This window comes from Crocuta crocuta, unplaced genomic scaffold (genome assembly GCF_008692635.1).
Source record: "Crocuta crocuta isolate KB4526 unplaced genomic scaffold, BGI_CrCroc_1.0 scaffold118, whole genome shotgun sequence".
Lineage (NCBI taxonomy): Eukaryota > Metazoa > Chordata > Mammalia > Carnivora > Hyaenidae > Crocuta > Crocuta crocuta.
The window spans coordinates 9,935,022-9,961,465 of record NW_027551558.1 but is presented as its reverse complement, the minus strand read 5'-3'; the positions used below and the strand labels follow the sequence as shown (position 1 = coordinate 9,961,465).

The 26,444-nt window shown below is 43.3% G+C and overlaps 1 protein-coding gene across 1 annotated transcript in view; it reads left to right on the top strand.

The window, feature by feature from the left end:
- THADA (THADA armadillo repeat containing) overlaps nt 1–26,444 on the top strand; it is a 319,402-nt gene that overhangs the window by 153,144 nt on the left and 139,814 nt on the right. Inside the window, exon 29 of the mRNA XM_077749153.1 lies at nt 19,006–19,174. Coding sequence (XP_077605279.1) covers nt 19,006–19,174 — 169 coding nt within the window. The remainder of the gene's footprint in view (nt 1–19,005; nt 19,175–26,444) is intronic.

Sequence of the window (26,444 nt, the reverse complement as noted above, 5' to 3'; positions counted from 1 at the left end):
CTTTGCCATCTTAAGTTTCCACAGTCGAAACTTCACATAACTTTGAAAACCTTCCGAGTTGTTGAAAGAAAAAGAAAAAAAAAAATTACAGCTACAAACATTTAAGTAAGACTTTGATGTTTACAGAGCACCTTCACACACAGTAGTGCACTTGATCATCCTCTTTTGAGTCTCATGGAAAGAAAACAGAATCACCACGCTATCAGGCGGCACATGTTGAGATTTTGAAAAATTGTCAACGTTTTTCTTGTGTGGTAATCCTACACTTAATGTGGAAAAGTGGCAAGTCTGAATCGTGAAGGGTTCAAATCACGGACTATGATGAAGTGAAAGTTCCGTTACTCCAGACTGCATGGAGTAACTTCGGGGAGCTGCTCCAGTGGCCAGACGAGAACAGCACCTGCCTACTGTGGTGGCTGATAACCCACCAAGGCCTCTGACTGTGGGTTGAAATCTGCTCCCCTTGTTTCTCAGGCTTGCATTTTTCACGTGCGCAGTCCCACCTCGCTCCTTCACTAAACAAAACTTACTAGCCCCAAACTTCTGGAAGATACACTAGGACCGAGATGTGCCCTCCGGGTTGTTTTCTCTTTTGTATTGGAGAATTCTTGGCCTGGGAGGTTCATGTCCCGGCCACCGGCCCCCGAAGAGATGGCCACACGTCTCCTAACTCTGAATAAAAATTCTCAGTCCCAAAGGGAAAGTTCAGCTCGTCTTCAGTCTAAATAACCACAACAATCAAAATTAGGCCCACACGAACGAGATTTTTCTGTTTGGCCTCTACAATGTCCAGAGCATTAACGAAAACACACATTTGGATGAGGGGTGCTGCGGTGGAAGTAAGCATCTCCTTTTTGATTATTACAAATCAAAATGTGTTGGCGGCTAGATAGGAAAAGCCCATCTGTTTGGGTAGAAACTATGGAAATATATCTGGGTAGCCAAGAAAAAGCTGAATTGTTACTAAAGGTTGTGTCACACGACAAGAAAATAATGTAAAAAGCCGAGGGTAGAAAATATTTTCTAACACTAAGCAAGTGAGTCCCTTAAGGCTGTCCTTTTGGGTGATGGGTAAGTAGTGTGAGTTTGTTGTTGTTGTTTTGCTTAACTGTTTTGTTTTATTTATTTATTTATTTATTTATTTATTTATTTTGCCAGAGGAATCTCTTTTTCTCTAAAGCCAGAGTTAAGGCTCAGCTTCTTCTCAGCTTGGATGAAATGAAAAGTGAAATTCGTTTAATATTAATTATAACCTGCATAAATCTAGTGAAGAGAAACTTAAGAAATGCCATTCTTGTTTTCTAGCCTGAGCCTCCATGCTGTATAATTAATACAATTCAGTCACTTTGTGCCCATTTTTTTTCCCCCTGCATGATTTAAGAATTTAACTCAGAGCCAGAATAAAAACCGGACTTAGGGAAAACTTGCAAAGACCGGAGAGGGATTTGCGTTCTGCAGCATGGTTGAACACGCCCCGCAAGTGCCAGCGTTAGAATGCTGTGCCCTGACAGAAGTCCCTGTTGAAAACTGGCCAGCAGGGAGGCTTCCCAGCACCGTCCCCGTGTCTGCACTACCATGAACCATCTGTTGTGCGGGCCTGGGTAGAACCAAGGGGCCTCCGCGGGATTGCTGCACAGCCTGACAGAAGCTGTGGTCTGGTGGATAAGCCCCGGGCTGTGTGGGCTTTGGAGCTGGCCGGCCACCCGGGCTCAACCCTGGATAAATATTCCCGGGTTCTAAGTAGGACGGGGAATTCAAAACCCTGTTTTTCCCAAGTCCTTGCTCCACCAATCCGTGACATGTTGTTATGAGGTCTGAGTGGAATGGCTGTGTGTGGAGGGAGAAGAAGGGAATGCTTTCTACTACTGATTAATTCGACCTCCCTAATGGTCCCTTTTCGTGTTAGGAATGAAGCCACCCAGAGGGCCAGCTTCTAACCCCGCTGTAGCCATTCACCTGGACCAGCTTTACCCCTAAGGTAGCTGAAAACTATCTGAAATGATTTCGGAAGCCTGAAGTGGTGTTTCTACCCACCCGGTTTTCTCAGATGCCTCCTCCGTTTTGAGCTGAACTTGGGGAAGTTTCACAGATAGACTTTTTGTTATTGAAGTATATGGTTTCGATCCCTTCTAAAATGGAAATCCCTCTGTGAGACATAGTACTTTTGAGTTATTACTAGTCAGTTATAGCACCGTATGGTTTAGTGTAAGTTTCTTGGGTTTGGATGGGAAGGGAAATAGAAGGCATCGGTTGGGTGAAGTGTTTGGGGAAGGGATAAGGTCGGTGGTGGGGAGAGGTTGCAGAACTTGAACAAAGGCAGAAAGCAAGTTGCCACCTTCACATATGTGGTTTGGGTGAGGACTGCGCTGACTTCTTCCCCACCGGAATTTGCTTTCATGCCTTCAGTGAAAGGGGACTTCCTAGTTTCTAGTCACTTCCTTCTGGCAGGGAGAGACTTGAACATATTTTTTTTTAACAGCTCTGACTCTTCCTCACGCTTTCTAGATGTGGTTCCATTTCCTTCCCAAGATGAAAGCTTGTCTTTNTGGAGAGTTCCAGGCAGCAGAACACAGTGGATCCTTCCAGATAAAAGACCCTGCTGATAAAATGCCAGATTGTTATCAGAGAAGTGAAGTGAGGGGAGTCAAGTCCCTCCCATTAATTACCTAGTTACAGCTCTGTTTATATCCTGTTCATTTGGGGGCATGTTTTCCTTGGACAGTTTCTTGTCTGTGTTCTGAACTGCAGTCTGATGTTTGTAAAAATCCCAAAGGTCAGAATAGTGGGTTCCTTATTTTCCAAAAGGTTTAATGGCAAGGAAGAGAATGTCAGAGTTTCTGTCTTCCATCTGGAAGAAAAGGGACAAGTGCTTGGGTTTGGTGGTTCATGCTTCACCTCCAGCGTGCAGACCCTAGTGCGTCGAATGAATTATGACTTTGAATACGTAGCCAACAAGTTACCTGGAAATAGAATGACATTTATTCTCTGTGAAGCCATGAGTATCTAGACATTGAGGCCAGAGTCTAAAATTCTCTGAAATTGCTTGGAAAGTGTGCTCAATGCCCCTGAACTGTCCACTTAGGAATGTGTCAATTTTATGTTATCTGTATTTTACCACAATAAAAATAGATGAACAAATGAATAAATAATGCAGCTCCAGTACTTTGGTCATGGTTGAAGATACCAAAGGCTTGGGCTGCACGGTCTGCTTTATTTTGAATGTAATTGTTGTGGGATATAGGTGTTATTCACCCTTTTAAAAGCGGTGAGACTGTGAGCACAGAGAACCACAGAGAACCTTCACAAGGTGAAGAGACTGTTTTGCCACCATCATATGGACGTACTGAGAAATTTGGGAGTTGGAAGAGTCAGAGCCCTATCTTGAAAATGAATGCTTCCAAACCACTATAGCCACTTTCCTTCTACAAATGTAACAAAAGAGGGGAATAAGGTCTCCTGATGGCTAGAATAGTAGCATCTGTTGCTCTGATTCTCAAAGAATGGCTCTGAAATGCTCCCCGACCGGAAGTGGTATTAGGTAAGTGATCCTCCTCTGTGGTATCTGGCAGCCATTAAGTGGTCAGACACATATTTCTTCACCAAATTAAACTCACATCTGACCTTATGCTTTCCTGTTAGGTTGTGTCCTCAGTACAACCCAGTTTTGCTATAAAGCTCTTGAACTGTCCCTCAGCCAACTCTTTCAGCTTCACCGGTGATGGGGTTCTTTTTGAGGACTACACTGTTGCCTTTTTTTTTCTTTCCCTTTTTCTTTCTTTCTTTTTTTTTTTTTCTAAGCCAAGAAACTTCTCGAGCCCTGCAGACATGTTCCCTGATGACATAGCTGCAGTATGAATTTCAGGGTAGAAGAAAAGAAAGTACTATGAATATAGCCCTGTTCCAGATCTGAAACTTTTTCTCTTGTTAGCCCTGGAAGCCCTGAACCCAGAACCCTGACTAAAAAAGATGCTTTTTTCCCCGTGTGTGCGTGTGCTTAGGCACTTATTCCTACCATTGTTTGAAGGAGGTTGTGAGAGATTTATCATGGTTTCAGCAATACTTTTTTCAAATTTAGTGTTTTCCTTAGAAAGGGCAAGAAAATATAGGAGCCTAGGAAGAAGTTAAATTTAAAATATATTAGCTTACATTGAGTGAAACCAGTAAAAATAAGCCGTGACCTTTCTTATAGGTTAAAAAAAAATTGGAATTTTTTGAAAAAAAGTATTCTTTTAGGAAACAAAGATTTTGCCAGAAATAGCATAGGTGGTTAAAGCAGTCTGTCGTGAGAGATGCATCTTAAAAAATCTCCCCTTTAAAAAAACAGATTTCTTTACTTTCCTCTTGACTAATGGTTTTGTCAGAGTAATCATTTGAACAATAAATGAAATGCTTTGAAGTATATAGGGGAGTAGAGAACTTTCCTGTGCCTTGTACAAAGTGGTGATACAGATTATAAACTAAATGATGGCAAATTCCACCCAGTGTCCAAATACTAGCAACTGTCACCCAAGCTGTAGAATCTACTGATGAAATCATGAAGATGAATGGAAGTATTCCAGATTGTTTAATTTCCTTTGAAATGTTGTATTTGTTAGATCTTAACACCCAAAAGTTAAATAGTATTGAATATCACGCATAGCACTTTATTTTTAATCTTAGGTTGAAGGTTATATCCTTGACATGATTAAAGAATGACTCATAAAATTTGCACTGACTTTTTTTTTTTTTTTTTTTTGATGGGCCAGGAGGGGAGCTGGAGAGCAAGCGGATACTGAATTGAGGCTAAACTTATTAATTGAATTCAAATGGAAATAAATGTCGCTTACTAATTTTTTTGTTTCTTTTTACATGCATGAATATATCTTCTGTGAAGATTCCCTTGAATGCTGCTTTTGCTTGAAATGCAGTATAAAATATCTCTTGGCCAGTAAAATTAGCAGTGGGGGTTCGTGATTTTTTTCCCCCAGTTAAACATATCAAGCAGTGCCACAGACCAAACCTTCAGTTACGTGTACTTGTTGGAGGATTGGCCAGAATTCTTTATTGACATGTTCCCCATCTTAAAATACAATGACCATGAAATTAATGTATTAAGCCGTAGTCACAATCCAGGGAAGGACTTAAAGGTAATGTGATTCTCCTTATAATTAGTAACCTAATTAAATGCTGGGGAGCTTCAGTTGTATAGCAGTGTGCCTTGCTTCTGAACAAAGATAATACCACCACTGAAACTGTATACTTGTAACACTAGTATATTTTTAATTAGTGGTAGGGTATGTGTGTTTGTGTGATCGGGGTTGTTTGATCTTTAAACTTTGCACAGCGGTCTCCATTATGTATTCATTCTGACTATATTAAATAACAGTGTACTAGCTTGGCTTCTGTTTTCTCAGAATTTGTCATGATTCAAAGTGGGATGAGTTGCAATTTCCCATTTCACTATGGAATAAACAAATTATTCAAATAAGCAAAANTGGGGGGGGGGGGGGTGGAGTCTGTTTAACCTTAATAACCACATGGAAAATCCTACTGCTAAATGCAGATGTGTTTATTAAACTGACCCAACAAATCTGACATTGCTTGGTTGAATGGTTTGAGTTGTCAAGTGTACGTAAGTGTAATGAAATTGAATTTCTTTTTTTTCTTTTAATTGTTTTTAATGTTTTCTTATTTATTTTTTGAGAGACAGAGAGAGCGAGTGAGCAGGGGAGGGTCAGAGAGAGAGGGAGACACAGAAGCTAAAGACAGGCTCCAGGCTCTGAGCTAGCTGTCAGTGGGGCTCGAACTCATGAACCGTGAGATCATGACCTGAGCCGAACTCAGGTACTTAACCAACTGAGCCACCCAGGCACCCCTGAAATTGAATTTCTTTTAACATGTGTTACAGCTGTTGAATCGTAGGGTGGTAAAAACATCTAGCTGAGGCAGCTAGCATGGGCAGTAGAGACAGGCAGACTGGACTCTGAGTCCCAACTTGTTCATTTACACCCCCCTCCCCCACCTTTTGTAGCTTGGGCAAAGTCACTTAGTCTCACTGAGCATGTCCTGCAACAGCGTGTGGAAGATGTGGAGCATTGCCCTCGAAAAAATAGCTTTTGTTTTTTTATGCTTATATGACTAATCATTACGAGTTCAGTGTTCATTGATTTATTTAAGAGCACGCAAGGAAAAGTTAATTCTGGTCATAAACGTTCAAAGGAAATAGCTGGGCCTGTTTGATCTAAGGAAAGGAAGACTTGGGATGATTTGCGGGTGGGATTGGAGGCAGAGAAGGCAGAGAAAACCAGACAGGATGGGTACCGCTTGGAAACTTTTTTAAAGTACACGAAAGGTTATTCTTTAAAACCAGCACTATGGAGGTATAACTGGTTATAAAATAGGGTACACATGTTTAAAGTATACTATTTGATAAGTTTATATACCCGTAAAACCGTCACACTTGTCACGATAGGGAACATATCAAAAGTTTCCTGTGCCTCTTTATAATCATCTCCAGCCTCCCGGCTCCTGGCAACAGCTGTTGATCCGTGTTCTGTCACCGTAGATTAATTTGCATTCCTAATTTCCATTCATACAAATGGAATCCTATATTACAAGTTCTATTTTGTCTGCCTGTGTCTCTCAGCATATTAACAGCATATTTTTAAGCCCGGAAGCCCTGAACTTAGAGCCCTGACTACAGTATGGATACCTGTTTCCTGTTATCACTGAATAGTATTCCATCATACAGATGTAGCACAATTTTTTTTATAGACTCACCTATTGCCGGACATTTGTGCTGTGTATAGTTTTGACTATTACTAATAAAGGCGCTAGGAATATTCATGTACAAGTCTTTGTATTGATACGCGTTTTCGTTTCTCTGGCATAAACACCTCGGGCTGGAGTGAGTGGGTTGTATGGATGGCGTATGTTTAACTTTTTATGCCGAATGTTTTCCAAAGCGAATGTACCATTTTACATTCCCACCAGCAAAGGATGAGAGTTCCTGTTGTTCCATATCCTAGCCAACTCTTGGTGTGCTCAGTCTTCCATTTTAGTCTTTCTAGTGAGTGTCCAGTAGTATCTCTGTGTGGTTTTAATTTGAACTTCCCAAATGACTAAGGATATTGAGCATCTTTACATGTGTTTATTTGCCATCCATATAGCTTCTCTGTTGATGTGTCAGCTCAGAGTTTGACCCTTTTTTTTTTTTTAAGTCGGTTGCTTGTTTTCTTACTATTCGGAGTATATTCTAGACACAAGTCAAAACGTTATGCTTTTAGACTTTGATTCATTTATTTCCCTGGCATGTAGGACAGGCAAAATGAAACTAAGTTGCAGCAGGAAAGAGTATAATTATACTTAAGTACTTTTTGACTGTGACACTAACGTGGGCATTGGGGCAACCAAAGGAGGATGTAAAACTCTCCCTGAAGGTATTTAACGACAGCACTGGCAATGGTCTGTTTGGATGCTGTAGGTTTGCTGATGTATGACTCAATTTACCTAATTGCAGCCTTGATTTGAGGAAAGAAACTTCCCCGGGGTGGGTCTGTTGCTAACACTCAATATTCCTTACTCTTTTGTGCTCTTTTTTCAGGTCAAAAACCTGCAATTTCTTGGAAGTTTTCGAAAAAACTTTCCATGTGCTTTATGGTTTTTTTCAATTCATTCTTTCTGATTTTAGCTTGAAGTGTTGCTACGAAACGTAGGAAAATCATTCAGAAGCATTAATTGGCTTTAGCAAAAACAAATTGCAATCTCTGGAGAGTAATCAAATTCAAAGAAATGTTCACATTTCTCTCACCCAGCAATAGCACAAATCATTGTTTTAGCTGGTAGTATTGGGAAGATTCATTTAACTCTTTGCAGAGGCAAAGTAATTAGCTAGATTCTCGAGGGGAGGTTCTGCATGATTAAAGGGATTGGGTGGTTTTCGCCTGCGGAAGGGAAGAGCAAGGGGTGATTTAATGACAGGATTCCAATACAGTTAATGAAGGGTTTTCCTGTGTGTCAAAAACACTGGTCATTTGTTCCCCAACTCCAGAGGCTCAAACCGGAGAAAATTGGCTCCCAGTATAGAAAGATAGAGTGTGGGTAGTGTTAGACTTAAAACTTTTATTATTGGCATCAATATTATTATGAGATTAAGCAATGGAGTAAGCCAGGAGAGGTCATAAAGATTATTTTAAAATAAAAAAGATAGCTGTCTGTCTGGGTGTCCATTGAATTACAGATTTGGTTATTGAAGGGGACCTTAGAGATTACTTACTCTGATTTCCTTTTACAGATGAGGATGTGAAAAGACATTGTGTAACTTGCCTGTGGCCACATTGCTAGACACTTATATTTTAATCTGAGAATGTTTTCGAAGTAGCTTCACTTAAGTGACACCAAGACCATGTGAGAGTTTCTGCTTCCCAGCAGGTTTCCCGCCACCAAAATAGTCCCTTAAAGCTGATGACTATGTGTGTAATTTTTCCCCAAGCCCATGGCAAGGCAGTATACTGACCTGTATGTGTCTCTTCCTGACCTTTAAAAATGCTAAGGATTCTTATTCCTGGATATTTCAAACTTGTCTCTGAACGAAGGCTGTACTTGAAATGACTGTAGATGATTTGATCTGAGGTGATCAATATTGATGGAGGTCAGCAGAAGACACTGCCACAACCTTTGGGGAGCACGTCCCAGGCTATCTGATATGGGGTTCTTCAGAAACTTCTGGCTGCTGGTCGTGCTACAAAGCCTGTAATTTGGTGGGTGACTTTGGGTCAGTTATTATGTCCTGGTGATTAATTTGCTTTCCCTAAGGGTAATGTATTAAAAAGCTTTAGGTTTTGTTTTGCAAAACACTAGTTAGAGTCATAGGAAACATTTTTAGGCCATCAATTCATTATATATAGGGTCTACAAATGGGAGTTCTAAACACTGGAATTAAGTGGGATAAATTGCTTTACAAAGGATTGTGCATCCGTTACCATAACTGGAAGAAGTTGGCACACTGCAGTTTATTTGATTGTGGTTATATTTTATTTGGTAACTCATCATTCTGTACAAGCTCCCACTAGACCATCTAGAACAAAAAGGTACATATGTTTATATAGTATTATGTACTTATTTCAGAGAATTTGTATGCATACTAAAAAATGTGATAAAATATTCCAAAGTACCCAGCACATTGGCTGGCATCTAGCAGAGAACACAGTAAATGATCCTACCTTCCTCTCTTTCTTTGCTTTCTTGGGTTTTAGCCTTGGGTTTGAAATCTTTCACAAATCTAACAAATTCTTGTCAAAAGGGAAGTTAATAAAATTGTTCGCGTTTAAAAGTGTTTACTTAAAAATTACCGTCGCTGTGTGTTGAGTACTCACTTTACTCATAGGATGTTTAGATTTTAGGAAATTTTAATGTCTTTTCAGATACAGTCAACTGAAAAGTCAGGTTCTGTTGGTTCAAGAAAGATTTACTCAGCACCTGTGATTTGCTCAGCCAGGCTTCGGCTAGATTTAGGATGCTTTGAATGCCAAAATGAGAAATTTGTATTTAATGTGGCAGTAGAGAGCTATCATTGGTTCTGAAACACTGAAAGCTAAAAACAAACACAGACCAAGAGCATTCCTTTCCAAACCCTCCCCCTAAATATCTATATTAGGTTAAAAAGAAGACACATTCTCCCTATACCTTTGTGTGGTCTGTTGAATTGACCACCCAGTCCTGTGTTTGTGAACTGAAAACCACTCACGGTAAATATGCTGTAAAGTTTAATGGAGTGAATTTCAACCGTATGAAATTGCTCCGAGAACTTGGCTTTTGAGCGGGGACCATCATCCCAAGGAGACCCTGAGTGATCAGGACAGTGTTCTCCGAGCCACTCGCTACCTATAGGAAGAGAAGATGTGCTGGGGCCCGGTGTTATGTTCAGCCCCTTCAGGGAATGAGCGGCTGCCTGAATGTGCTCATCTCTGTCTTTTGTGGAAGCCCGAGTAGAAACAATGTGAGGGCTTTTGCTATTTAGAGGAATGGGCAGCTCTCTTCACGTACTCCGCACAAGCTGCCGCCCTCAGCCCCTGTCCTGCACACCGCTTACTCAGCCTGGGAGCCCTGAGGGTAGCTCAGAACACTTTTCCAGCTGTCCATGCGGAGACTGGCAGACCAGTATGCGGCTTCTGGATTCAGAGTCAGAGAGAAGAGGATCCACGCATGGACCGGGAGGGAAGATCATGCCAGAATTTCAAACGAAATCTCATGATTATTTTCGTTGTTGTGGAGAGTTTTATACTGTGTGTGTTAGAGCTCTGCCTTTTTTTCCCTTTGTAATACCCCATTTTGTTTTGGGTAAAGACTGACATTAATGATTCACCTGTCATTTCTAGGGTATCCAAAATGTTTGTGTATTTCTGTTGCTGTAAAGTCTTGCTCGTGTTTTTCCCAGAGTCAGGAAAGAATCACTGTTAAAGGACACCACATTTCAGTGTCCCAGAGGGAAAAGAGGCCCTTCTTTCCAACTATCTAGGACCATTTGATTGGAATCTGAAAAATCCGGTTTCAAATTGTATTGATGGTTATCTGGGCAAAAAATAATCAAGGAACGAAATGAAATTTCTGATGAAATATAATTTTTATACTCCAGCTATTTTGATATCAGCAAGTAGCCAGAGAGTAGCCTTCAGAAATCATGCATCCTTTCACGTAAGACACGTTTGTTATTTTAAATAATTAAAGAGCAGTATTGAAAGAGCTTCTTGAAGTAAGTACCGCACTAGATACCTTCTTCCGTCCCTGTTGGAAACTTCTCTCGCTTTATTTCCCAACACTAAGAGGAATGGTGTGACTGCAAGTAGCCATTGTCCTTGCGGCTGTGACCCTGTGTTTTTGCCACACACATGGCCTAGCGCTGTGCTCAGTTCTTGCAAGAGCAAGTGGAGGGCTGTCAAAGCGACAGAGGCCGCCCCAGCTCCTGGTAGCTGCCATTCGCACCGCTTCAGGATTAACCATCTGTGAACTACTCGGCCTGCAGAAAGCCTTGGTAACGTGGGGGTGACCTTAAACGAATGTGCCTTCTATGGCCTGGCTCTGTGGTTGTCACACACCGCCCTTTTCAGATGCTCTACTGTGGCTTCTTATTGTCAGCGTTTCTTCCTAAAAACATTTTTTTAAAAAAGGTTTTACTGTGCTGATTGCAGTTAATTGGCAAAGCGCAATTATGTTTTGAGCTGTCTAGTAGATAAACATTTAAACTAAGCACCCTGCCTGCAAATACATACATAAATATATACATATATTGTCCACAAAAGCTGGAAATGTATACAATTTCCAGCTTAGCTTCTGTCTGCTGCTCTTATTTCTCTCTCGCTATCCAAACCAAGGGCTTTTAAAAATCAAACTTCAAAAGTCCTGAAGCCGTTATCCTTCCAAGAAATATATTTGAAGAAAAAGATCTGTGGCTGTGCAGAGGGCACGATTACAGTAAATGCAGCTTCTAAGTGCTAGCGGTTTGAGTTCAGGAAAAGGAACAAGTTGTTCAGGTGGTGGTAGGGCCTTTGATGGACTGCAAATTGGTATAGAAAGGACAAGCAGAGACTCTGGCAACCTTGATGGGCATAAACTCACCTGAAAATGTGGGGAGAAGGGTTTCCGCAATACCACATTTGTAACAAAAACATACTCAAGAGTCACAGGACACCCTGAAATGCCTACTTTTTCAGATTCACTGGTACAGATATTTATTTAGTGGCTTCTCTTTTGTCCATGCACACATAGCCACACACACATGTACATGTTTCCTGAAGGCAGGATTTGAAATCAGGAACTACACACAATGAAAAGGAAAAAGAAATCTGGTGAAGCAGCATTAGCATGGAATAGAATTTGGGCCCTGGACCCAAAGAATAAAGACAAGTGGGCCTCACGGGCCAGTTGCCCCAAAGAAACTCGACTTTCCATCTGTCTTTTCCAGCTCCTTTGGCGGGGAGGGGGCAGGGTAGCCTTTGTGAGCACTTGAAGCCCGTTTGGTACAAGCAAGGCTCTGTGTCTTCAGGCAGTGGTCGAGATGGAGAGCACTAGGGAGTTTGTGCTTGTGGATCAAGCTTTTAAGTTTGAAAAGTATTCCACCTGTTAGCTTCAATGACAGCTACCACTTCCTGACCGCTGTTGAGGTGATTGCAAGATGCAATCATCTTATGTGCTTTATCTCACGTAAGCGTCTCGACAGCCCTATGAGGTCATTTCTTTTGCCCATTTTACAGAAGCTGAAAATCGACCTGGCCAAGGTCGCACACTGGTGAGTGGCAAGACTTGGATTTAAACTTAGGTCTCCTGGATTTCAGAACACGTTCTTAGCTCCTGTCCTATGTGCTGTATTATTCAGAACTATGAAGACCCTGTCTCTGTTAACTACACTGGAATTTTAAAAAAAGGCAAAAACAAGACCATTTCTGCTCTCCAGATCGCTTTGGTCTAGCCAACATGGCGCTTCGGCTATACAGGGAAGGCAGATGAGATGTGCCCCCGGCTCTGTTGGATCTGAGCATGCCATTGCAGGGACAGAGTCTGGGAAAGGAAGTCATTGATTCTGATCAGAAGAGGTGCAATAAGATTTTGCAAAAGAAGTGAAACCTGAGGCGAGTTCAGAAGAAGAGGGGCTCCTCGCGTGTATAGGGTGAAATGACATTTATCCCAGTGAGAACAAATGACATCGTGCAGAGGTACCAAGGGTGAAGCCATAGTTGGTTTGACAGAACATACACAGTTGACCCTTGAACAGCTTGAGAGTTAGGGGTGCTGACCCACCCCACGCAGTCGAAAATCTGCATATAACTTTTGACTCCCCCGAAACTTTACTGGTAGCCTACTGTTGACTGGAAGCCTTATTGAGAGCAAACAGTTGATGGACACATATTTTGTGTATTATATACTGTCATCTTACAATAATACCCAACTTCTTAATTTTTTCGGTATTTCTAGGCTCCGTAGCTCATCGGTGAGTTTTTCAAATTATCACAAATCTCTGAAAACTTTCCCCCAATGTATTTATTGAAAGGAATCTGCACGTTAAGTGGGCCCATGCCGTTAAAACCCATGTTGTTCAAGGGTCCACTTTATAACAAAGTTCTTTTAAAATAGTGTCACCTGAGGCCTCAGCCTACGTCTTCTCACCCAGTCTGCAGAAATACCTCACGAGGTAGGCTTATCTCAACTTTTGTCCATAGAAGACCATTCCCCAACAGCAGATGGCCCTGCTGCTGTATGAGAAACTGACCATCATGGTGGGGTGTTCTTGAGTAAATCTAGTGAGAGTTGGGAGTAAGTCACACATAGCTTCCTTAAAACTCAGCCCAGCTCCTAGGATGCCAACCCCGTGGTCAAGTAGGGGCATCTAGAGAAAACGGGTGGCCATCTTCAGCAGCAGCAGGAGTTCGGGGGTTTCTGTTTTGTACAAGATACAGCTTGACCTCCGCAGAGTAAGGATAGGCCTGGAGCTGGGCCCGGGGAATCCAGAGGACCTGGGGGGAGCATTAATTATGTCAGTGAGGGAGAGTGGAAGGGGATATTAGCTGGATCGTGAAGTCATTCTGAGACTTTTCTCCAGACTTTCTCTCTGATTCTTATGAAATGAGGGACTCACACAAGGTCATTGGGGCTTTTGAAGTCCTTTCAAAAACACCTCTCCCTCACATTGCCTAAAAATGTTCTCTCAGCTATTCTGCCTTGCCGTGCAAATCAGATGAGGAAACACTTGCAAAGGTTTTAACACCAAGCCTGGCCCTCTGTCGATGCTCAGTAAGTGTTAGTGGTGATCAGCATCATTTTATTGTTCTGCTCCGAGTTCTACCAATTAGAGACTGGACACCTTCAAAAGCCAGTCATACTTCAGTGAGTCTAGGTTGAACTTGTCCAAAGCTTCTCCAAGACTGAGGATCTTGAGGCGGCTGCGTTAAGACTGGATTTTGCAGGTGGACAGACCCTAATTGGAATGCAAGATCTGCCAGTTTCATTTGCTAGTTTTATGATCTGAAGCATGTCAGGAAACCTCTCCTCATCTGAAAATAGGGACGATGATGACCTTGCAATGAAGATAGAGCGAAGTCGATGATGAAATAGTGTTTCTAAAGGACGCAGCCAGCCCTGGCACACAGCAGTCACTTAATACACCTCAGATCCCTTCCTTCTGTCTGGATGCACTGAGGGGCACTTTGGGTTCGTGTAGGGAAGGACGCAGGCCCAACTCAAACGCTCTCTCTGCCTGTCCCTGTTTCATCACAGCTGGACCATATCTCCCAGACCACCCACCCTCCTCTCTGTGTGTCTCCCCTCAGCCCTTCTCCCACAGCCTGTGTTTACTTCTCGAGGCCCTGACAAGTACAGGCTGATGGGCCTGTCTTTCGCGCCGCACTGTGGGTTCCCGTGGCCTGGGCGGTGGCTTTTCTGTCTGCTTCTCTGGTACCTACCCGGTGTGTGCTTGTGCTGGGCACTCAGGTGTCCCCACGGCTCCTCCAGGAGGTACCGGTGAGCAGAGACAGTTTGGGTGATGTCCAGCCACTTACCTGTGAAACCTTCCAAGGAAACTAGAACAGAATCTGAAGGTAAATATAAAGAGGGAAACACCTGGATGAAGGTCGGCCACCATTCTAGGAAACAGGCTGAAGTGTGGGGAAGATCTCAGAAGAACAGGTGCCTGCTCAGAATAGTCTGAACTCCCCAGGGTTCTCCAGGGTTCCTGAAGGCCATCCTCATGCCAGAGTCCTTTATCTCTTCCAGAAAGCCATTCCAACTCCCTTTGCTGCTTGGCTTCCCTGTGTCGCTCCTAGCTGTGTGTTTCTCCGTGAGGACTGCTGGTGTGTGGTCGTGGGTTATCTGCTTGACTCCCCTCTAGACTGGCAGGGTTCCGTGAGCAGAGCCCTGTTCTCTGTCTCCCTCTCTCTAAAGTGGAGCGCGTACCTGACAGTCACACTGCGTGCAAAGGAGCAACTAGAGATTCTTGCCTTGGGTCTAGGAGACGCTGCCCCAAGGTTTTTGGGGGCTGTCGCAGACTTCCTGAAATTATATGGGAAATTGTGTGTATATGTTCATAGATCTATTTCTCTTTGAAGAGAGCCCACGGTTTATATTAGATTCTGGAATGTTTTCCTACAAATGTAATCCTACAAATATTAAAAACAAAACAAAAAACACAAGCATTTGGAGATTTCCAACATACTAGTAAAGCTTGTGTTTTCATTAACTGAGAGAGATTCTTACTCTCCCTCCATTTCCAGGTGTGAGCTACCGCTTGGAATAGCCCACAGACGCCATCTTGGTGGTTCTGGGTTGGGTGCTGCTGCAAACGGAGCCTGGAAGGTCCACTTAGCCTTTCTGGGCTTCGTTTTATGTTTCGTCTGTTCGTTTCGGTTTGTAACACCCTCGTGTCCTGCAGCAATGCAGCAGAGTAAAGAAGTATGAGTGTTCAGGTATTTTATAAACTGCAAGGGCTCTGTAATTGCAGGACGCAAGTGTTAAAGTGACAGATGTGTCATTTCTCGTGTTACACAGTGCTGAGAGCACAGCAGGCACTCAGTACATGGGAGATTAAGATGAACGTGGGAAGGGTTTATTGGAGTGAAAGTTCTAGAGGTTCGGGTGAATGCATGTCCCGCACACCCTGCGCAAGGACCTAGTGCTCAGGCCTAAAACACAGCTAGGGCTCCTGAGGAACATGGTTTTCAAACAGTAGTAGAAGCAGAAATGACCTTTCAGATCCCAAATCCATTTGCTGTACTCTCCTGAAGCATTTGAGGCTTAGAGAGACAGAAGCAGAACACTTCTTTTCAGAAGGGCTTGAGATTCCTCCTTATCTCTGTTTTTAATGTTTTATTTATTTTTGAGAGAGAGGTGGGAGGGGCAGAGAGGAAGGGAGACATGGAATCCAAAGCAGACTCCAGGCTCAGAGCGGTCAGCAGAGAGCCTGATGTGTGGCTTGAACCCACAAACCATGAGATCATGACCTGGGCTGAAGTTGGATGCTCTACCGACTGAGCCACCCAGGCGTCCCCTCATCACTTTTGATGGAGCGCTCCCCTCCCCCCACCAAAAAAATCTCATTATCTTCATATCATCATTTTGTTATTTTATCTTCATATAAATGGTATAGCCTTCACACCATAGTTTTCATTCTCTCATTGAAGCCATTTAGAGGCCTGTAATTCTTAGAACATGCTCGTCCTGCGCTGGACACGGGCACACTGCATGGAAACTTTGTATCTCCAAAGCACCTTGCCTCTTAGAATGTTCTCACAGGAGAACACTGTGTATAGATTATTGCTACCGCTGTCAGCTCAACCGAGACCCAGAGAGGTTACTGTGACTTGTTCAGGTGCTCCGATTTTCCATCCTTTATAGCCACTAGACTCAGCCCCCACAGAGTATCTCTGCTTGATTTTTGGCACATTTACTGAATCAAACTAGGAGACTCTATCCAAGGGAAAGATAGGTTTTAGCTGCAAATATATTCTGTTTAGGGCTAAAAAGACTATGTATACATCCCCTCACACTCCAGGCCACATATACCTCATCAGACCCCTCATCAGACCCCTCCCTGCCACCAGTAACTGACAAAGCAGTAACCTGGAAATGTTTTTTTGCTTAAAGATTGTGTGTGTGTGTGTGTGTGTGTGTGTGTGTATTGACTATAATCTGTCTTTTCAGTTTAACAATGTGCAGTAGAGGAGTTTGAAATTACGTTTAATCATTGTTTTATAATGAATGATAATTAAATATTACTTTTAAAAATTGGTGCTTTTTTTTCTGTAATTGCATTACTCTTTTGAGGGGAGATTTTGTTTTGCACTTTAACCCGATTGTGTGCATTTGGAAAGTACCCCAGCACAGGGTACCCAAAAGCAGAAAATTCTGGCATTTTTCCCACTTTCCATTCTTTCTCCTGTATGGATGCCAGATTCCTTTGGGAAATCATCATTTGCTAAAGGTCAGGAGCAAAAGGAGGGGCGTTCTTTAGTGTACAGTTACTGCTAATTAGAAACTAAACATCTGTAACCATGTCAGAGTTATTTGTGTTTGAAAAGAAACATTTATATACAAGAGCCCAGTTCGGTAACATAAAACACACTCTAACACAAAGTGTGTGTGCTGGAGGGGTGGGGAACAGACAGATGGGGAAGCTTCCGACAAATGACTGGGCTTGAGTGAGGTCATTGGCTAATTAAATCTCAAAGCATTTTCAGAGTATTTTCTTTTCTCTGTCGAGTGAAGTTTTCTCACACCCCCACCCCCACCATGGGCCAAAGCAAACATTTTACTGCATTTGCCAATTAAAGATTAAACGGGTAATCATTTTAAAGGAGAAATAAGTAGAAAATGGGTGATTTGGCAGAACCTAGTTGAAAACCATTGGGAAGTCTCTAGCTACCTACTGTAACATTAGCTCTCGGTGCCGTCCATCGTATGATGTAAGGTGAGCTCTTCTCCATCCACAGTGTGCTGATTGACCTGTCTCACAGATGTGTACTTGACGGGAAAAAAATGACACAAGGTTTGATTTACCCCGTGCCTCTCTTTCCTCTCTTCCTACCCCACTCGCCGTGATGAAATTCTCTTTGGATCATTCCATTTGTACATTAATTAATCTGTTCTTTTACTGTCATATTAAGATAAATGTCAGTGTTACCTCTGGGGTGTTAGAAATGTTGCAGTGGTGGCGCTTTGTGCCTCCACATGCTAAGTCTACATGGCCGCATGGCCCTCATGACCCAGATCTTACCAGTAATACCTTCTTAGAATACGAATTAATTTTGAAAACAGAACAAGAGATCATCTCTTTCTTCCACAAGAGTCTACCATCTTCTGATCGTCTCCATCCTTGTCTTGGTGTCAAAGATATTACTGTAAATTGAGTTACTTTCTAAATTGGATAAAAATCATGGAGTCCTGGGAGTTCTCTAGTTAAGAACTTATTTAAGCCCAGACTTACCATATTGGGCTTTCCCCTCAAATAATACTATCTCTGTGAAGGCTCTCAAGTGCACAGTTTCAACAAAATGGTCGTGGACTCTCAGGTTCTGAGTGTTTACAAAGTCAAGAGGCTCTTAGATGACCTGCCTTTCCAATGACCTTTGTAGAATCTCAAAATCCCACTTGTCCGTGACTTTCACTATCCAGTTTCACTAAGAACTGGCTTTTATTCAAGCTCTTGGGGTGTGAGTCAGCCCAGAGGCAAGGATTCAGTGACTTGAGGGTCCAGCTCTTGTTCTCTTGACAACAAGTTCAAGATCATGTCGTCTGCCATTTGTGGCACTGCCCAGTCTGGCCAGACCCACTTCTCAGCCTGAAGTTTCTCTGTTATTTCTGAGCCTCTCCTTCAGTCAGCTACGTCTGCCTATGCCTTGAGCAAAAAATTTACCTTGCTTTCTACCACTGTTGCTGGTTGAAACAACTTCCTGGTTCGAGCCTTCTTAGAATCATGCTTGCTCTCCTTCAGTCCTTCCAGAACCTACAATCTCATCCTCATGTAGCCATAATACGAAGATCACCCGCGTATCGTTTCTCCAGGACTGTCTTGTGCTTTGGGGGCATCTTTTCAAATGTACGCCCCATCTTGCCGACCAGAGTCTAGGCGCCCCAAAGACCACAATGCCTTTTCCTCCTCATGGCACTTACTGTTCAGTCATTTCGAGTGCCCAATGAATAGTTGTTTGATCGTTGAGGAGGAAGCTATTTTTAGCTACTACCCATTGAATCATTCCCAAAGCCTGTCTGCATTTATTCCTGTGATGAATCGTAGATATTAGTAATACTTACATGAAAAGGAAAATCACCTGTAGAACCAGCACTAACACATACACACCATCATTGGAATAAGGGAAGTATAAAAAAAAAAAATTTGGAGTAAGGAGGAACTCCCATCCCCTACCCTCCCCCCCTCGGCCCCCCAGCTTGGATGTCCCAGCTGGAGCTAGATGGAACATCAACATGTACAAGGGCACGGATGTGGAAATGAGTATTGGATGGTCTTGTGTTTTTATGTCTCCCCAGATGTGGTCACTCGCCCGTCTACCGCTCCCGTGAAATGGCAGCTCGTGCCTTGGTTCCGTTTGTTATGGTGGATGAAATTCCCGATACCATCCGAACTCTGTTGGCCAAACTCCCCAACTCCACTGACCAGTGTTTCCGGCAAAACCATATTCATGGGACGCTACTCCAGGTAAATAGAGTTACTTTGTGTCAAACTGCACAGGATAAACTTTTGTTTCTTCTCATGGACTATTAGCAGGTGGAGACTTGATACACAGCTTAACTTTATCAGTAGAACTTTTTTCTATTGCTGAAAAGACCAGGCATTTCCTAGGTGCGCAGTTTTCGTGTTTGTAGTGAAACACTGATTTATTCGCATGTCTTTTGCATTAAAATTCCATATTTTATACAGCATGCTTTCTTCCCCATTTGGACGTAGCTCTGTGAACCAGATAAAGTTCTGTCTTTTCCATCAAGTCCCTGCAGACCATCCGGGCCCACTCCCTGTTCAAGGTGAAGTTGTGAGCACTCCTCGAAGGGGAGGAAGGAGAATCAGACACATCGGGGAGAGTTTGTGCTGTGGGCGTCACGCCATAGTGCATAGGAATGCCAGGCCCTCCTCTCCTGTTTCCTCAGTGCCACAAAAGAGCCTTTTTATCTTTCAGAAATATACAAATACACGTTTTGCTTTTAACTTAACATTTCCTCTGCAGAGGGCCAAAGTATAACAAATGAGTGAGAAAGAAACTTCTGCCCGGAACTTTCTTTTTTTAAGCCCTAACTGTAAACCTGGGAACGGGTGGTACTAGACGCATCTGTTCACGTGGCTGCTGGGGTCGCTCATGGTGGGGCCGGATTGGGGGTGGGATTCAAATATCAAGTCATGTTTGCGCTTTGTGGGCAGAGTTGGGGGGGGGGTGGGCCTGGAGATCCCAATATAGGCATAAGTTTGAGGTCTGTGCCGCTGCCATGAGAGGCAACGCACAGAACGGTTAACGGCCTGAGACTCGGGAGCCAGAGTCTCAGGGTCAGTCTTGCTGCTCACTGCCTGCACATCTGCATCTTGGGGGTGTTTTTGTTTTGTTTTTTTTTTATTAAGTTTTTTATTTTGATGACAGTATAGTGAACATACAGTGTTGTATCTTCATTTTTGAAATGAGGATAACAGTAATATGTAGGGGTTTTGCTAGGGGTTTTGTGAAGATTAAATGAATTAAAGCATATAAAGTGCTTAGAATAGTACCTGGTACCTAGCGTGATATATGGCTACTATTGTTATAGTTTTAATGAGCCTGTGCTATAATGAGAACTAATATTTTTAGTAACTGATTCCCTCTAAGTGAGAATGAATGCAAGATAGACCTATCTTCATGCCTTCCTTTCTTGGCTGTTACATATAGTCAACAAGTATTTATTACATGCCTCTCACACAGCACTGTGTCCCTCAGAACAGTGACTAAGTCAGTGCTAGCGTGATGAATCAAAGACAAAATAAGACCTGAGAATGGACAGTCACAATGTAGTGTCCTAAGGGCCAGGGGAGCACATAGCAGGGACACTGGACCGGTTTTGAGGGAATCCAAGGAAAGCTTCCCAGAGAAAGTGACATCGAAGTAAAGGCAGAAAAGGCCAAACAAAGGGTGGAGGGAGGGCCCCCCCACGCAGAGAGAACGGCCTATAGTGGGGCTCGGGGCGGTGAGAAGTGAGCCTGTCTGGGCACTGCAGGCTTGGGTGGGACGAAGTTCTAATCGGCAGGTCCCAGACTGGTGTCAGGACCTCTTTACCCTCTGAAAAGTTACTGAGGATTCCAAAAAACTTTTGTCTCTCGATATCTAATTAGAAACTAAGACAGAAAAGCTTAAAACACAAGAACACACAAGCACGCACTCCATCAGTCGTCCCTAGAACGACAACACCATCGCACACCTTGTAGCGCCCGGCAAACCCCACCAGCGAATGCCATCTGCGGGGAAGCAGGGTCCAGGGGGAGAGGAATGTCCTAGTGACAGTTTGCAGACCTCCTGAGAAGACCCTGCGACCCCCGAGCGCCCCAGAGCAGATCGTCTGGTCTGTGTTGCATATGTTTGGTGGGGGGGCGGGGGAGGTCTTTGGCCGTCTCTTCAGTGCAGTCTCTCGAGCACTCATCTCCCTTGGTCCTCACCGTCTCTCAGTGGTGACGGGAGGGCTGGAGAGTTATTACCTTGGTTTTAAACGTGGGACCCTGAGGCCCCTATGAGTTAGCTTTGGTCCGACGCTATGTTGAAGGGAAGGAGCCGGCGATAACAAGTAATGAAGAACATGCTTTTCAAAAATGGCTGGATTCGGCGCCTGAGTTAGAGGCAGGGGCTCAGATTGTCCAGTGGGGGGCTGGGGGGGGTTGCGGTCAGNCACTCTCGGCTCCATTTTGTCAGAAGTCATGAGGCAGGAATTGCTCCTTCGGCGGGCTTGCCCCCTGTGTGGATGGGCCTCCCAACCCCATTTCCCACACACAACGTGACAGGTCTGGCTGGGTCTCACTGGTCTGCCCAGCAACAAAGCATGGTCTTCGGCTCTGTCTCAGGCTGCCTTTGATAGCTCCCATCTGCTTTTTCTGTGACTTAAGCGTGAAACACTGTGGGAAGGTAAAAGCCTTGTAAGTGCAGCTTGGCTGTGGCTATTTTATTGCTTTTGTCCCTGGGTGCTGGGATTTGAAGGACAATGTTTTATTGAAAACAAAACAAAATAATATGGGTGTTGGGTATCGTGTTCACGTGTGTCAGATGGATCCCTGTCTTGACCAAGATTGGTTTATACCCTGGTTGGGGAAAGGAAGTCAAAGGCATGTGAAAATCTATCTGCCGTGTCCATTTGGGTGTCTCATCCGTGTTGTTGTGTAGCTCTGTTTCACTCTGTTGTTCTTTGTGGGGAAAACACAAGGGGTTAAGATGGGGAGAGTTCTTTTTCTCTTCCTTCCCACAGCTTATGGATTCCTTCCCCCCATAAAGCTACCTTTGAAATCAGTAAAAGGCCTGGAAAAGAGGTGTTAGGGATCGAAAGGCATGAGAATCTCCATGGGACTTTCAGAGCCAGCTAAGTAAATAGAAAATTGTTATTCCCTTTCAGAGGGAGGAAGTCATTTTGTAATCAGAAAACAAATCCTTCCACAGAACATTTTCTTGAATTACACATTTTGGCTTCTTTGAAAAATGTTTACATAAATATATCAAACCTCGGAATGTTTCTATAGGATACCTTGAAAATGAGAAATACGCTGAGCTCTGAGTTTTCTGAGGCGCTGGAAGAAAGATTCAAATTATAGGACACGCGTAAAAAGAAAACATACGAGAATCGTTGCTTAATCATTTTAAAAACCAGAGGTTCCTAATTGCAATGTTGACATGGATGGAAGTAACACACATGAGAAAAGGTGAGATTATGCAGCCGGTTCGTAAGAGCTGATGGTAAATGACATTAAATCTCCATAAAGGCCAGATAAGAGCCATGGACATTACCTCATTTGGGAACAACACTGCCTGGCAGGGCCACCCTGCTTTTTAAGTAGAATTAACCGTCTGTTTTTCTTGCCAGAATTCTTCATGTTGGGGCCTTAACATTATTACTAGGTTACTTATCACTCCTGAGAAATCATATTGGCATTCGAACAGTTCTCTTGTGTTGAAGAAGAGTTTGGGCCAACATTACAAGGCAGGACTTATTCTGATTCTTGGGTACTTAACTCACATGTTGGTGTCCCATAAGGAAATATATACCATTTGAAATAGAACTTTGAATTTTGAGTTATTTTCATTTTCTTTTTCTTTTTGAAGTTGATTTATTTATTTTGAGAGAGAGAGAGCGAGAGAGAGCACATGTCTGTGTGTGCGCGAGCTGGGGAGGGGCAGAGAGAGAGAGCGAGGAAGAGACAATCCCAAGCAGGCTCCGAGACAGCGTGGAGCCCCGACTCGAGGCTCGATCCCATGAACTGTGAGCTCATGACCTGAGCCGAAATGAAGAGTTGGACGTTTAACCAACTGAGGCACCCAGGTGCCCTGATATTTCTTCATTTCTATTTTGGTTCTTTTTCTCATGATCTGAGCATATACGAGGTGGTCCCTACTCTTTCTTTACCTAAGCTCTCTTATATGAGCAAGGTGAAAAGACCACTGAGGTAATTCAGCTTTTGTTGAAGCAGAAGAACCACTTCTGCATTTATCTGAACATTCTAGGCAAAGGTATTCTTTTTTCTTCAATTAATCCAGATAATCCTCATAGTTCTAAACATCCCTTTGCTGGTATTAAATTTTCTCAGCTTTTACCAGCAGGATCTGTTGAACACCTTGTTTAATTCTCTTATTCCTCCATCCCCTCACCCTACCCAAATTTGAAGTCTTGATTTTTGCACTTTGAGAATCCTGGGTCACTTTTCTGGCTGTGGAGCTGAGTGGCAGCATTGCACTCTTGGGTTGACATGAAATATTAGCCAGGGATGGATCACAGACAGCCTAAGCCCGCACATTTGGTGAGTTTGCTGTAAGAGAAGTAAAATGAATGTTTTGAGTACCTCCTGTATACTGCATAAAATGCATATGTGATTTCATTAATACTCTGAGCAATCCTGCAAGGTGTTTAGAAAGTGCTACCTCATGAAAGTTGACACGAATAACAACTTTTTATCTGTAGGGAAACCAGACAAAGAATCCAGCTTTGCTTTGTTTGTAATCCCTTGTCCCTGAGCCCTGAACATCTGATTTGATGTAAGAAACACGGTAAGTCCTTCGGTATTACAAAGACAGCGGGGGCACCTGGATGGCTCAGTTGGTTAAGTGTCTGACTCGATTTCGGTGCAGGTTGTGATCCCAGGGTCATGGGATGGAGCCCCGAGTTGGGCTTTGTGCTGAGCACTGAGCGTGGAGCCTGCTCAAGATTTATTCTCTCTCTCAGTCTCTCTCTCTCTCTCTCAAAAAAAAAAAAAAAAAAAGGCAGAGGGACAGAGGAAGCCAGTGAAACCCTGAGAGGCTACAACCAACCAGTAAGGCATTTGTGTTTCAGTATAGTTGACACACAGTGTTACATTAGTCTCGGGTGTACAACATAGTGATACATAGCGTCCGACTCTGCACCTGATGCTGTGCTCACCACGGTGTAGCCACCATCTGTCCCATTACATCACTGTTACAGTGTCATTGACCATTCCTTATGCTGTGGCTTTTATTCCTGTGACTTAGTCATCCCGTAACTGGCAGCCTGTATCTCCCGCTCCCCTTCACCCACTGTGCCCCTCCCCCACCCTCCTCTCTGGCAGCCACCAGTCTGTTCTCTGTGTTTACAAGTCTGATGCTGCTTTTTGTTCGTTCTTCCATCTGTGGGTTTTGTTTGTTTCTTAGATTCCACTTGAGAGTGAAATCTTTTGGTTTTGCACCTTCCCTCCCTCCACTCATCTTTTCCTCATTATTTGGTGCCTCTTTGGTGTCTCATTTAATAGTCTTAAATACATTAAAGCCTAAACATACCGAATCCTCCATTGGGACCTAGGTTCTAGCCAAGCTTGAAGTCGCCATACCTTCCGTCATCCTTAAAGGCTGTGAGACAAAAGTCTTAGACATGGACACCCACAGGAATTGTGGGTTCTAAGCCTGGGAGCTGCAGGGACCACGAAAAAGCGATCAGGATTGCATTCAATTCATCAGACTCAGCGGTGTGCTTACCGAGTTCTGGGCACAGGTGAAGACCTGAGTTTGCTTTTCTTACCTCCCAGTGTAGGGAGCTATTGGTTAGAAGCCAAGTGAGCGGGCCAAACCCTCAGACACCAGGAAGCATATGAGTAACAGAAATGAAGACGAGGCAAAAGAGAGAGCCGCCAGATACGGCAACAGGCATGAAGGGAGACTGAGACTAAGATAGCACTCTGCTTAGTCTAGAACACTCTGCGTTAGGCCTCGAGTTGGGATCGTTATGGGTGTGGGAACAGCTGTGCAGGGATGGGCAAGACAGCAGGAGGGCAAAAATAGAGGCGGGTCTTGGCATTACCTTTGTGAAAAAGAAAAGCAGAAAACCAGGAGAGAAATCAAGGTAGGTCAGCTCAGCCAGCCACTTCCCTGAGGAATCGCTGTTCAGGAAACAGGGATAACACCAACCATCCTCGATTCTCTGCCGCGGAGAGAAGTAGTGGAAACAGACAAAACCAGTGACAGAGGTGGTTTTAAGTCTGAATTCTCTCAGTGTTTTCTAGATACAAAGAAATGAATGTTTTTAGAAAAAAAGTGTATTTTTTATGAAGTGTTGTACTGAAAACTTAGAATCAACTTGAAAAGAATGGTCCGTTCTATCTTTTCAAAACGTGACCATAAGATAGCACTTTGTGCTGGAGAAATGATATCTTTTTCGTAGTTCTTAAAAGTACAAAAATGTAAAACATAAAGCAGAATCCTCAAGCTGCCTAGAAATAGAACATTACTTGATAGATTCCATTTGGTGACTTTAAGGTTGGCTGGTCTCCATTGTCTGTTTTATGCAGAGAAAATAAAATTTCAGAATGGAAAGTAAAAACAAAAGCATGAAAGTATGCTGATGTTGTAAGTTATAAATGGATTGCTGGTCAGTGTGCTTTTTCTCTGGAGTGAGTCATAAAGAAAATGCTCACTTTGGTCACTCGTGGCCAGACTCCTTCTCTCTGAGGCCTGGCCTTCGTCTGGAACAATCTACGTTGTGAGGAAGGTCTCCAGTCCGAGAAGGGCTAAGGCCGAGCCTCTCCAATGCTGTGCTTGTAGACGCGCCAAGTATTGATTGATTCCTTCAGCCCCCAGCTAGTCTGAGTGGGGCCTGGTGGGGCTGGGGGCTTCAGGCCGTCACCTGCAGCTGGGGAGCAGTCGCATCCGTTTGTCCCAGAGTGCCAAAGAGAGATTATTTTCTGTATGTGCCTTGATGTGAAAAGGATTGGGAAGCACTTTAATTTGAAAAAAAAGAAAAGAAAGAAAAGAAAAACTAAACCTTGTTAAATCTTACCTTTTGGCAATATATTCCTTTCTGGATATAAGCCCAGAAAAGTCATTTTTAATTAAAATGCTACTTTTGAAGATGAACTAATCCTTTCCTTATAAGTATCGAAAGGCTGTTATTTGGTACGTGTTCCTTAGGGAGCTTTCCCTGGGTGTAGGAGACAGCTCTTCGTTGCCAGGTCTGGAGCATTGATGGTAGGGCACTGTCATTGTCACCAGCCAAAGTGTTACTGCTGTGTTGTGGTGCTCTGAACTCAGAGTGTTTGGAATTTATAGATTTATCAGAAGATGTGTTACTGTCTGGGGTAGAGTGAGGGAACTAATACTGTAAAGAGTATATTTTATATACACACACCAGTTACTGAGTCCATATATATTGGGCATGTGTGTGTGTTGAGTGTGTGTGTGTGTGTGTGTGTGTGTGTGTGTGTGTGGAGTGCCTTTGGAGGCTCTTCTGCACGATGAGTATGACTCCCATTGTACTGA